The 14,416-nt window shown below is 42.5% G+C and overlaps 1 protein-coding gene across 2 annotated transcripts in view; it reads right to left on the minus strand.

Annotated features, from left to right (window-relative positions):
• MNAT1 (MNAT1 component of CDK activating kinase) overlaps positions 1–14,416 on the minus strand; it is a 110,633-nt gene that overhangs the window by 44,792 nt on the left and 51,425 nt on the right. For both annotated transcript variants that reach the window (XM_087922331.1, XM_026698646.2), the window contains exon 6: positions 8,114–8,239. In XM_087922331.1, coding sequence (XP_087778457.1) covers positions 8,114–8,239 — 126 coding nt within the window. The remainder of the gene's footprint in view (positions 1–8,113; positions 8,240–14,416) is intronic.

Genomic DNA, 14,416 nt, shown 5'->3' on the forward strand with positions numbered 1-14,416 from the left:
CTGTGGTTCACAATGTGGCAGTTATGTAAATAATATATTATTAATATACAATATAATTAACAACCAAACAAACCCTTAGATCAAAGATTGAAAAATTCCAGTCGAGAGTGTGGATGTAGCCTACAAGGCATTCATTCATATTGACAAATTTCCCCTCAAAAGCTTCACTCTGGCTGAATCAGAGATCGAGATGTGCAAGGGCAGAACAAGAACATTGGCTACAAGCCAAGTCTGGAAGAAATGACACAGAACAAGAACTCTGATTGAGTGGACTCTCTTCCAGATTGAGTTCACCTGTACTCCAGATGTAAACTTGGGAAGCATCCAGTCATTTTGTTGGATTCAGTTTTTTATCCTTATCCTAGACAATGTGGCATCAGTTTGCAAGGTAGGATCATAGGTCAGTGCTGAACAAATATTTTATATTCACAGGAACCCAGATTCACGTTTTACCATTCCAATTAAAGGAAACCCAAGTATTGGAATTGGCAAGGTTTCTGTTCAGGGTGAAAGAAAACTAATACCAGCCAATAAGAGTGGATAATATGGGGCTAAATGGGGCGTTGGTTCTTACCTGATACGCTTCTTTTCGTAGAGCTGTTGAGAGTGTCCAGGTTGGGAGGAGCTCCAGTCTCGGCTCTCACAGGCTGAGCTTGAGATTGAGGCACGCCTCTCACCATCACGTGGTCCTCCGGGCGCGCCCCAGTTTTTGCGAGCGAGAGAAGGAAGGTCCTGTTCTCATCTTACTCAGGAAAAAATATTAGTTTGCTCGGTCGAACAGCAGGGTTTCCCACCAGACGGCCTACGGGTGGGGCTGGACACTCTCAACAGCTCTACGAAAAGAAGCGTATCAGGTAAGAACCAACGCCCTTTTCCATAGAGCTGTCTCGAGTGTCCAGGTTGGGACATACCAAAGCTTGGCTAGTCCTGCGGGCGGGCTCCCGTCTGGAATGGGACCTCTCCTGGAACCCTGATGACCCGCTGGAGGGCACGCCCAACAGGAGAACCCCTCGGAGGTTGGAATGCCTCAACGAGAGGGCCTGATGAAGGAGACGGGGCTGTCTAAAGGTAGCCCTGCCGGGGATGCCACGGATGCTTACTGAGACCGTGGGGCAAGGAGACTAGGTAGAGCGGCCAAAACCTTGTTAGGGACCCGGCACGAGGAGCCCGGGCAGAGGCGAGGATGGAAGTTCCCTGAGAAGACCTAGCCAGAGTGAGGGGAGGCGCCTCAATAACCGGAGGGTCACCGTTGCGGGGTGGCGATGGGACGCCCTAGGGTGTTATGGGATAGACCCTGTTGGGAACCCCCTGAGAGAACTCCAGGTCAGAGTGATGGAGGGGAGACGTAAGGAGTTCCCAAACTGTGACCTGTGCTAGTGGGGACCAAGTTTGGTTCCGCCCAGAGCGAGGCGGTCGGCCCTGCTCAAGAGCCAACTGACCGAGGACCGCCCCAGAGGGAACTAAGGGTAGTAGTGAGGACCAGGGCAAGGGGTCCGTGTATCTGGATTATGAGGCTGTGGGCCGGGGGCCCAGAGAAGGAACCCCAGCTAACATGGGGTGGGGATAAATGTGTTGCCAGCCAGATGCCCTGGGGCAAGGTGAGGAGGACAAGGGTGCTCCAGACTATGAGCCTGCGTCCGGGAGCCGTATGGTCTACCGGGAGTCTTGGTATGGAGAGGTAAGGCAGATATGAGGATTAGGCTTCCCCAACGGTTTGGGCAAGGCTGAAGAGAAAGAGATTTTGCAGGAGTTAAGTGTCAGAGTGGAGCCAGACTAGGCGAGAAGCCTGAAGAGGAGGCTTTCTCGCTCTCCTTCTCCTCGCTTTTATACTTGTTTCTTTCTTTCTTTCTTTCTTTTTTTGGGGGGGGGCAGCCACCTGGGGGCGACTGCATTATCGGGAACGACGGAACGAACCTCTCCCGGATCCCGGAGGGCTTCCTGGACGAGGTGCCTCCGGACCTGTCTGGTTCCGATCGGTCAGGAGGCCTGTAGGGAGATGATTGGTAGTACCTGGGGAAGGAGGAAGAGCGGGAAGAACCTTGGCGAGAAGAGGGAGAGGAACCTCTGAAATCAGACCTCCTAGCAAGAGAAGGGAGATATTTGCGCTTGTTGGGTCTCGGCCAGGAATGGGTCGAGAACCGGTCCAAATAGCTTCCCCCAGAGATGGGGCTGATGCTAGCTTAGCCTTGTTTTTACGTCCGCCTGCCAGTGGCGGAGCCAGAGAAGGCGACGGCAGTAACCTGGGACGAGATGGCCCTGGTGGAGAATTTTGCAGCCTGGAAGGTGGCGTCTGCAGAGAACTCGGCTGCGGCCAGGATCTTGGCAATATCCTGGTGCGCTCTGAGATTAGCTGCGGGGACGTGCTGCTTGAGCTGCTGGAGCCACTTGATGGAGGTTCTGGTGAAAAAGACGCGGCCGTGGAGGCCCTGACCGCCCAGGCATCAGAGAGATGAGCGCGGCGCAGGGCCAGTTCAGCCTCGCTTGTCCTCGGGCTGGAGAGCTTCGAGGACTCGCTGGGAGTTGAGCGGGAGGCCAGACCTACTACGGGCTCGTCCACAGGGGGATCGAGCAAGGTAGAGAACTGCGGTTCAAGATTGAAAAACCGCTTGTCCTGGGCGTTGGGAGGAGGAGGAGGCCCCGAGGAGGCTAGCTGCCTTGGGACCATGTCAGAGGATATGGGTGGGACAGGAATCACTTCGGTTTCCACCACAGGCTGGGAGAAAATGGAGTCGGGAGGAACCCCGATGCCGCTGGGTTGGGTGGGGGGAGGGTTCAGGCCCGAGGTATTCCTGGCCTTGAACAGGAGGGACCTAAATAGATATGGTTTAAACAGCCCCAGAAACGCGGGCTGGCCTGGAGAGAGGCCCTCGTCCTCCGACATGTCCCCTTCTGGGGGCCTGCTCCCGAGAGGAGTTCACTGTCTCACGACAGACCCCAATTCAAGATCCTCCTCGTCCCCAAAGAGGGTAGGGTCCCCGAGTTCCTGGGCCTCCATCTCCTCCATCTCCAAGGGCAGGGTCAAGTCCCCGTGGAGAGCTACCTGACCATGCGGTTGCTGATCCTCGAGCCTCGGGGCCTCAGGCCTAGGGGCCAGACCGGTCAGCTGCTGAAACTGTTGTGCTATCCCGTGCCGGATGGCCAGCTCCATCGCTCGCTTGAGATTTTCGGGATTTCCACCGTGGGGTGGGTGAGGCTCCTCCGGGCGCAGACCTGCAGCAGCGGGGGGAAGGTGGCCTCAGGGGCCTGTCCAGGCTGCGATGAAGAGGCAGAAGCAGGGGAGGAGGGAGGATGGGTGGAGGTAGAGGAGTGGGATTGGAAGGGTCCAGAGGCACAGAGCTTGACTCCTTAGAGCATCTGTCAATCTCCTTTTCAAGGGCCCTGTGTCGCCTAAGGGCATCCCTTTGAGAGGCTTTGGATGTTTCCTGTGCTTGTTTGCGCAGGTGGTGAGACTTAGCCTTGGCCTTCAGTGAAGTGCCACGAGATGCATTGTCGCCTGCCATCTGGAGAGGAGAAAGGAGGGAAAGTTCTTGATTAACGTGAGGTGATTAACAAGGCTGGACACAGCCTAAGCAGGGCCGGGAAACCCAGTACTGCTTTGCACCCCCTAGGTCAAGGGCAACAGAGGTGCTTTGCACGTTGTTGAGAAGTAGGGCCTAGCCCAGAAGCCATTTGCCAAAGATGGACGCTAAAAACCGCCCTGCCAGGCGGACCGGGGAAGGGGATGGCGGAGCTGCTACCTCCCTTGCTGGGGAGAGACTGTGTAGCCAGTAGACTCCTATATCTAGAGGAGTACCAAGGCAGGATTGCAAGGTACCAGCAGGGATTTGGACATTCCAAGGATCTGCCCAGGAATCAAACACAATGCGGCCTGCAGGTAGGCCTCGAGCAGTGGCAGGCGTCCCTGGGGCTACCAACCAAAAATTTTAAAGTAAAGTGCCATCACGGGTCCTCGGACAGTTGCATCGTTTGGATGCGGCCTCACGTAGAGGCCGGGTATCCTAGCGCACGTTTCGCACCCCCTTTTGATCAAAAAAAATTTTTTTGTATTTAAAATAGGAGGCTGTTGCACAGCAGGGCCTAGCCCAGAAGCCAATTAGCCAAAAGTTGAACGCCAGGCAGCTACCCCTGCCGGACGGACCGGGGAAGGGGATGGCAGAGCTGCTAACTCGCCTGCTGGGGAAGGGCTACAGAGCCAACTAACCCTGGTTAGCCTGATAGAAACTAAGTGCAAACAGGCAAGGATATAGGCAGTCCGGAGTCTGCCTATAAAACCTTAAGAAAAACCCTGTTATAAGCCTCTGAAAAATGGCGCCCGGCCATGCGGCCACACACAAGATGGCGGCGACTCCTGCCACTCCCAAGATGGCTGACGCCACAGGGAGCCCAAAATGGAGGGCGCAATGACGAGGCAATCCCCAGCGGCGGCTATCACCCAGGAGAAGTTAAAAAGGCCCGGAGGCCACAAAGAAGTACCTGGGAGAGGCAGGGAAGCATCTCCTGGGTTAGAGGGCGTTCGTGGGGGAAACGGCCAAAGAACAAAAACAGGCAGGAAAGAAACGATGCAGCTTCGCACGGAGCGAAAAGGCAGCAATCGGAGGGGGGCAGCACTCAAAGCGCTGGATTCTCCCTTAAAAGGATAGTGAAACAATTCCCCTTAGAAGAAAAAGGCTCCCTAGGGAGCTCAAACCTCAGTTTCCTGCGCTGTCTGAGAGTCCAAGTTGATCAAAAAAAAGAAAACACAAGGTGCTAGAACGACCAGGAGCAAAAGGAAAACCAGCCTGACTGCCACGAGGCTGAGCAAAAAACTGGGGCGCGCCCGGAGGACCACGTGATGGTGAGAGGCGTGCCTCAATCTCAAGCTCAGCCTGTGAGAGCCGAGACTGGAGCTCCTCCCAACCTGGACACTCGAGACAGCTCTATGGAAAAGAACCAGTGGTCAGGCAGACCAATAGTCTGATTATGAAAACTGACTCATGTATTCATTTGGGAATCTAAGGAAGCAAGAAATACCTAACCTACCCTCAAGACTTTTTCAGTTCAAAGTTAAAAAACAGGGAGATGATGAGAGAGAGAAATACAAACAATAAAGAGAATCAAAAACAACAAATGTATGTGTATAAATTCTATTTCATATATTTTACACAAAATCAGAACCTTGGTTTCAGCTGAAGATTTTGTTTCATTTGTCTAACTCAAAAATAAACAGCTCATGGCTTTTTTTAAAAAAAATCAGCAAGTACTGTTCAGAGAGGTTTAAAGTACCCCTTTTACCAAAATATGGAGAAAGAATAGGAATTATGTAAGCAATTTGTGGACACAATGCAACCTCACATTCTCCCCCCACCCCACCCCGCAACCAGCTAGATTACCACAGAAATTGGTTTCTATAAAATGAGGTGTTAAATACCCATCTCTCCCTTGAATTCTTTTCTTCAACAGAAATAAGAGACAGCAGATAAGATGGGAATAGAGAAATATCAGGCCCCACTGCAGCCAGGTCCCTAGTAGCAATTTCAGCCACATCCCTACCCTTTATTTGGAGAATGGCAAGGGATCCAGACTGGCAGAACAACAGAAATCTCAGTCCCTCCTAAGTCCTAACAACAGGAGGGAGAGAGTTGGTTAGACACTGGAGTGGCAGTGGTATGGATGGATATTGGCCAAGCTCGTGGCAGCCACACACCTAAAGTGGCCATCAATATATTTCTCCACAAGATGGGCAGTGATTCCAAGAAGGGAAAATATGATGACAGAAGAACATGCTGCAAGAAAGAAGTGACAATAATTTTTTTTTTACAACTAAACACATCACCATTTTTTTTTAAAAAAAATGTTAGCTAATTAATATAGCTAAGCTATATCTAGCATAAGGAGTTAAGGAATGACATCTGGGGAAACTAGGGACTGTCCTTGCTTATAGGGAGCTCCCACTTTCTGAGGCCCAGTACTGCTGCCCTCCGAAAGGGAAACGATGAAAGCTAAACTAATGAACTACAATAGGGCAGTGATTAGGATGCAATACTGCAGGCTACTTCCACTGACTGCCAGCTACCTGCAATTTGGCAGTTAGAATCTCACCAGGCTCAAGGTTGACTACATCCTTCCATCATTAATCCAATGACAGCCTACTTTTCAGCACACAGTTCAAATCTATTTATGCATAGTACCATAGTACCTTATTTATTAAAAGAGAGCCAGTGTAGTGAGATGCTTAAGTATCAGCCTTTGATCCAGTTATTTTCTTTCAGCCCAGCCTATCTCACCAAGCTATTGTAGGGATAAAATCAAGGGAGACCTATCTACCTCCCCTCTCATGTAAACTACCATGATCTCTCTGAGAAAGGCAGGATATAAATGCAATTAGCAATAATAGAGTTATATTAATTGACCTAAGACAAGTGAAAACAAATTCTGGGCCTAGTCAACCATTTTTCCTGTTCTATCTTTTCTTGGTACTCAACAGAAAGATCACAAGAAGAGAAATGTAAATATGAAAAAATATGTTTAAAAAAGTACTCAGTTCAAAGATGTCAAGAGATATTAACAGAGTCAGGATGGCAGTTGCAATCATGTAATGGCAGCCTCACCCTAAGGGGCAGACAGATGTTATCTTGACTTTTATGATAACCTCTGCAAAATAAAACTGAGAAAACTGCACGGTTATCATCACTGTCATACTTCAAGAGAAATAAATACTACCAAATAAAAGTTCTGTCTTTAAATAAACCTTTCAAAACAAATCATCCTGCTAGCAAGAACCTACTCTTTTCCCCAAGAACGTTCAGTGATTCTTTGTATAAAAAAAACCATTTACCAACATATTGTATGCTATAAGTACACCAATGTTGTTACTTTTACTTCCATTTTTAACTACCTGTGCTTTGATATATCCAGATAATTTCTGGTTTGTCTTTACAATAGTTTAGGGCAGGGTTAAATTTTATTTAGACCAAGATAACTGAGGCTGGTGGGACCTGAAGTTCAAAATATATATACAGAACTAAATCACCTATTTCTACCTTAGGGAAAAACTCAATTTTAGCATTTTGTTCCTTAATATGGCTTTCCTCTTTAAATCAGCTTTTCCCAAGCTGATTTATATCAGCTTTTCCTAAGCATAAGAGCTACAACTATTTACCAGCAAAGAGTTGCAATCCAGTGCAACTGGAGATCACTAGGTTGGAGAAATGCCCTAAACCACTTCAAGATTAAGTATATGTCTGCATATCCATATAATCAAGATTAATTGACAATAGAAGCAAAAAGTATTATTTCTTCCTAGTTATATCAAAGATTAATGCTATGTCCAAACCCAGTCAAGAATGAATGCTGATTGTTCATAAGAAAAGAGTACATACAATCTGTAACACAGCCAAGGAACTGTCATTTTTAATGAGAAAATAAACATATGCCAAATCTAGATGAACTTTGGAAAGACTCTTTTAGAGCTATTTCACACTATTATCATCCATATTTCCTAAAGAATAGGACTGTCAATCCTTCGAAAATGATTCCAAAGTAACACTTCAGATGTTATGCTAGCCCAAGTTATTTTCTGCCTTTTCAATTGCAACTGTTTTAAGGTTGTTGACTCACCAAAATTATTGTGATTCTTAAAGCTGCAAGTCTTTTTTTAATTTCATGCCAAACCCTGAAAAAGCTTCTTCAACAAATGAGGTATTATATACACATTTGCACAAGATCCAAAATAATTTTTCTAATTGTTTTCAAAATATGCCAAGCCCTAATGCAGAACATATCTGGAGCAAACAATTATCCATATCCAGCATAATAGGTTGCATTCATTTGCGTGGTTTTAAAATCGAGAAAAGACTGCCAGCATGCAATTTGGAACATCAGATCCACTGCCAATAGGCTGTGCTTTCTTATGTATGATATAATCTACTGTACATTTGTGAACTGAAAATATAACAAGGTTTTGAAACCAACTAATATATCATTCTGTTTTCTTTATCTCTACCTAATCACAACTTCAGTGCTACAGTGAATCTAGAATTTAATTTATTGTTCCAAACTCAGATTGGAAAGGTTAGACTGTGAAAAGGAAAAAATAATTCTTTCTTATACACACAAAAAGTTGTTTATATCTTACCATTTTGATGCCTGTTGAAAATGCCACTGGTTTGATAGGTTTGGGAATCTCCAGTTGCATTTCTAGCTGCGTAGACCGATCTTTATGCTGGGCTAATAACAAAGAAGCCGGCAGATGAGAACTTTCCTACAATCAAAATTAAAAACATAAGAGTAAAATATTTAAAAGCCATAAACTATCCACCATTGCTGTCATGCAATCCTAGAATAACAAATTGCATCTTTCTCAAAAATGGCTTTCTTTGGCTATTTCCAAAAGAACGGCGTTCAATACTCCCAGTTTACCAGAAAATAGTCATTTTTTACTAATAGGAGGAAGTTACATTAGACTCACAAATTTTAAAAAAAAACTTACAAAGATATATTTTTATAGATTCTGCATTAACGAATATGTAATAAAATAACCAGAAAGACAAATGAATTAAAATATGAACATTATTCTAATAATTGCATAACCATGTAATTAATATCACTTTTAAAGTCATAATAATTAGAATTAACAATTCTAAAAAGAAGCAGCACAGAGTCATTTAAGCTGGGTCCAAAACTTGTGTTCAGTTTCAGATTGGTTCCTCACTGGATTTTATCTGAGGCTGTTTTAAAGTTATTCTCAGCCCTCTCACACAATGAGAATTGTTCTTTATTACAGAATTATTTTTTCCTTTAATAATTTATCTGCATAAAAACAAGATAATTTCTTTAATACAAAACGATGAACCCATTTATTCAAATGGATAGTAAGAGTTGCTCAAGACTTACTTAAAAATTAGCATAATAATATCCTCCAGACTAGCAAATAAAATTTCATTCAGTGTTTCCTCTGATTTCCTATGAATTAATTTCAAGACTTCAAAATGTTTCCTGAAATTGTCTTTGAAAATGGTGGACATAAGCTCAAAATCATGTCATAGAAGGTAGTTGGTATTCTTTTTCCACTTTAGCTTAATAACTTGCCTATGAATAGCTTATGGTCTATTCTGCAGTCAGCCTCTGGGCACATCTTTGCTGTTATACTTGAGCTCTTCCACCTCCTTGTGTAAATAATATAGTCAATTTGTTTTCTATGTACTCTACCTGGTGATGTTTATTTATATAGGTGGTGTTTTGGTTATCTGAAGACTATGTTAGCAATGAAAAAAATCACTGGATTGGCAGGAACTGCTAAGCCATTCTCATGCTTTATTTTTGTTTCTTAAATCACACAGCACAATTACTTTGTTCTTACTATTTCCAATTTTGCTAATCTTGTCTCCAACCACAAGTAGCACATCCTGCTTGCATATTGCATCAATCTCAGATTAAACTTGACCATAAAACTTGTCAAGCACTTATTCTGCATCAGTGAATGGAACATAAATTGTATATTAAAGGGGTGCCTACAAAATCCAGAGGGTATTATTGCACTGTAGCTAAGTATTGCTGTTGTTATATCTTTCTTAACTATGAAAGCACCATAGTTCCATCTTTATTTTTTGTTCCTGAATAGTAAAATGTTTGTTTTCCTAGTAATTGTGTCCAATTGCCATCCATTTCAATTAACTGTTGCTTAAGATGTCAATGGGCAGTCAATTCCTTTCACTATTTTGAGCTTTCCAATGTTTAGGCTTCTAATATTCCATATTTCCACTTTAATTCTACTTTTAGTGTTTCAGATTCTCTTTTCCTTAAGAAATTGGAGCAATTGAATACAGATTCCAGCTTACTGAAACAGAATTGGAACCTGAATCCACTTACCATAAAATATTTAGAATAACATGAACAGGGGCTTACCCCTATTTCAAATGAAGCATTTTTTCAAAATATTTTCCAGTTGGTATTCTAATTGGTATTTGTTTCACAAACTGTGCAGTGCATATCACACATTTTGTAATGTGAAAGGATTGGTTGATTCATTTGTTGTAATTCCTGAGAGATGAGGGAAGAGACATAATGTCCTGTTTCTGTAATTGAATTGTTGGCTTACTATGATTTTTGAACCATATAAAAGATCTCCTTATCACATAATAGACAGAAAATAGATCAAAATATGTGCTTATGCCTAGTTGTTTTTAATGTAATGGGTAGTTCTACTTTTAACAGCAAAAGAGCTGTTGGTTGGTTGGATGGATGGATGGATGGATGGATGGATGGGTGGAGGCAGGCAGGCAGGCAGGCAGGTGGACAGACAGACAGACAGACAGACATAGAGAGATAGAGAGATATCTGTACATTAGGATGCTATTTGGTGTAGTGGTTAAGGCATCCAGATTAGAAACCAAGAGAATATAAATTGTAGTCCCTCGTTGGGTACAAAGTCAGCTTGGCCAATCCTTAGTCCTAGGAAGGAGGCAATAGCAAACCACTTTAGAAAAACCTTGCCCAGAAAACTGCAGGGACTGTCCAGGCAATCTCTGAGAACTGGACAAGAATGAACAGGAAAAAATTATAATTACTATTATTGAATGAAAATATTGAGGAGAATATTGAAAATTCTTAATACTAATACAACTATTTTAGAATATTTAAGCATATTTTAGAATCAGGAGTATTCTTCAAAATACTAGTCTTCACAATAATTAACTTTTGATATGAGCCTTAAATAAAAAAGATTGAGAGTAATTTCCAAGAACCTTTTTTTCCTCCTGCCCTTCACTTTACCTTTCAGTCATTAACAATGTATATAGATATGTTTAGTAACGATGTGTACCCAGAAGTCTTTCAATTACCTATTTTGGTCACATTCTAAAGATTATTTATAACTGCTTTTTTTGCAAAGCATTTGGCAAAATGGATTTCCAGTAAAACCAATTGCTTTATAAGAATATAATGTTCAGCTCGTCTAAATTAAAAGAGCATTTAAAATTTGAGTTGGAAACATTTTGGTGACTCATTATAAGCTTTCTCTTCTTTTCCTCTCTTAAGCCATTATAAAAAGTAAACTGTTAGTGATAAAGCTATTTTGAATTGACCTTCATAGTCTGATTATATGCAAGGTACATCTACATTCAGGAATGCTTCCTCTATATGTTCTTCCCTTGCCACATGAGAGCAAAAGATATTATCTTGTTCAGTATTCTTCCACTTAGCTGGGAGGAGGAGGAACCCTCCTTTAGGAGGGTCAACATGGTAAGAGACTGTACTATACTAATTATAGTATAAGACTACAATGAAGAGGAAGTAAAGTAAAATCCTCTCTTAGTTATAAAACAGGCTGGGTGTGGAACAGGCTGAGTGTAGAGCTAGTCACCATCTCTCAACTTAAGATTGTAGAACTTCCTATCCTAAAGGTTGACCGAGATGCTGGATGAAGTACAAGAGCTTTGACCAAACAGATCTTCCCTTTCCCCATCATACCCTCATGATCTCCTCTAGAGCAGGGGTCGCCAACCTTTTGGACCTCAGGGACCCCCAAACTCATAATTTTAGATCCCAGGGACCACTAACTGGTTCTGTGGGCATGCCCTAATGTGTGGGTGTGGCTTGGTGGTCATGTGACTGGCTGGGCATGGCTTGTATGTAAATATTATAAATATTTATATAAATATTGAATTTTTTTATAAAAAAAGAACAACTTTTACGCAAAATCAGGCAAAGCAGGCAGGCAAATTGAGTTGCTCACAGAATCACTGATTCATTCAGAGATCTATCTATCTGCCATTGGCTAGCTCAGTCTGTCACATAAAATGTGCTAGCAAGCAAACTCACAAAATTAACTTACAACACACCATACATGTAAATATTGAATGTTTTATAAAAAAAAGAGCAACTTTTATCCAAGATCAGGCAAAGCAGTCAGATTGAGTTGCTCACAGAATCATTCAGTGATCTATCTATCTGCCATCGGCTAGCTCAGTCTCTCAAATTTGCTTGCCGTAAGTCTGCACTGAATTTGCTCGCAAGCAAACTTTCAGTCCTAAGAGAGTTTCAGCTGTGCTGAGCCGAAGAACTAAAGACTAGCTAGAAAGCATTTCCTGCTTCCTAACTAATCTAAATCTCCCAGCACAGTAGAACAGATGATGGTCAGAAAAAGGAAAAACAGAAATTTAACAGACAAGTTTACCAGGTAAGGAGTGAGTGGGTAGGGAGGGTTCCCGTGGGCCATGTGGGCAGTGCAGCCTTGTGTTTCTGCGCAGCCTGGATTAATTGCTTTGTGGGGGTGCTCTGGGGGTGAGATTTCTCTGCGGCCCACCAAAATTTTCTCACGGCCCACCAGTGGGCCGTGGACCACCGGTTGGTGACCGCTGCTCTAAAGGATCCTCCAAAAGACTATCCCAAAGGTGCTTTTTTCAAGAGGAAACTGGACTTTCTGGTTTTTCTTTAAAGATGTTTCACTTCTCATCCAAGAAGCTTCTTCAGTTTTGACTGGATGGTGGGGAATGGAAGGATCCGGTCACAGCTGAAGAAGCTTCTTGGATGAGAAGCAAAACATCTTCAAAGAAAAACCAGAAAGTCCAGTTGCCTCTTGAAAAAAGCACCTTTGGGACAATCATGACCTGGATGACTGAGAATCTCCATAGACACTCCAAAAGACTACTTACTGAAAATTTAATAAGTACATGTTGTATTTTTATTCTTTTGTGAGTATCACTTTGCTAGATATTTGTGATAAATTTTGTTAATAAATGACTTAGTTGATCATTTCATTAAAACAAAGTCATTGACTGGTTTCACCAAAAATAAAATGCTTAATCAAACCTATTAACAATAACAATATGGCAGCTACATTTGCACATGTGCAAAGATCGGGAAATCATTGAAGACATTTTAAAGCGCATAATTACTGGTAGAAACATAGTGGGTGGTATATCATTTGTTGTGAGGAATTAATGTGAAAAAAGGCATGAATTAATGTGACAATGAGTATGTTTATACGGAAATGAAAATACATTAAAAGAAATGTAAAATATGGTAAATGCAGGAGGAATCAAGTCCTCATGTAATACACCCTAGAATACTGAAAAATGGCTAAACATTTTCAGGTACTTTATTGTTTAACATTGAGGAGAACTATGGAATTGGGGAAGTGCCAAAGAAGAAGAAAATAACAAATGCAGCCTCTCCTTTTCAAGAAAGGGGAAAATAGGTAATCCTATTGAGCCTAACATCCATACCTAAAAAGAGCCAGTAATAAAATAGGTCATTTGAAACCATCATGAAGATAATCTAAGAGTCAACAAGATATTGTTAAAAAAAAAGTCATATTAAATAAAGCTTATTGTCTCCTTTAACAAAGTAAACATTTTGGTGGACAAGAGGAATGCTGTAGATATAAGCTACCTAACTTTCAGCAAACTTCAGGCAAAGTTCCAAACTTTAGGCAAGGTTCTTACTGGCAAGTTGTTAAAATATGGTTTAGATCAGGGCTGTCAAACTTGCAACCCATGGGCCGGATGCATCACACACTGGCCACGCCCGCACCCGGTTTAGTGAAGGGGAAAAAAGTCCCAATACATCACGTGATGAAGCCATGATAGTGCAAGTTTGACACCCCTGGTTTAGATAGTACAAGACTAAAGAAACAACCGTTAACAGACTATGAGAATCAAGATTAATCGCTCTACTTCAAGCTAGTAATTAGGGTCCCACAGGCATCTATCTTGGAGCCATATTATTCAACATTTTTTGATAATGTAATTGATACCTGCTTATCAAATTTACAGATAACACAAAGTTGGGAGGTTTCCCAAACCTATTTTGTGATGTTTTAAATGTTATTGCATGCCATCTGGAATCACTGATGATTATGCAGTCCTACAAGTTAATTAAACAAATAAATCTTTATTCCCTTGGTTGTACACTGATGAACTATGGAATACTGTGTACAGCTGTAGTCACTACATTTACAAAAGAACATTGATAGATTAGAACCAACTCAGAGGAGGTCAACAGAATTGATAGAGGCATTTAAGAACATGTCCCATGAAGACAGGTTAATGGAATGTGGTTGGTTCAGTATGGAGAAAAGAGTAAGAGAAGATATGTGCAGATACATCAAAGAATACCACAGGAAAGATCACCAGGAACTATTTCCATCACCATGGAAAAAGAATTAATAGGCATAAGTTACAGGTACTTCAAATTTGTTTAAAATAAAGGGAAAACAATCTTGATTGTAAGATCTATATCGCAATGGAACAGACTACCTCTGAAGATTGTGACTTCCTTCCCTAGAGATTTTTAAAAGAAGGTTGGACAGCCATCTCTGGAGCATGGCTTAATTAGTTTTTCAGTATATTGCAGAGAAAGTAGGTCAAACCAAAGAGGTAGTTGCAGATTGCACAGTGCAAATGAACAATCCTCATTCATTACAACAATGGTACTATTC

The sequence above is a fragment of the Pseudonaja textilis genome, chromosome 1 (genome assembly GCF_049901715.1).
Source record: "Pseudonaja textilis isolate UNSWEBS1 chromosome 1, rPseTex1.2, whole genome shotgun sequence".
NCBI classification, from domain to species: Eukaryota; Metazoa; Chordata; class Lepidosauria; order Squamata; family Elapidae; genus Pseudonaja; species Pseudonaja textilis.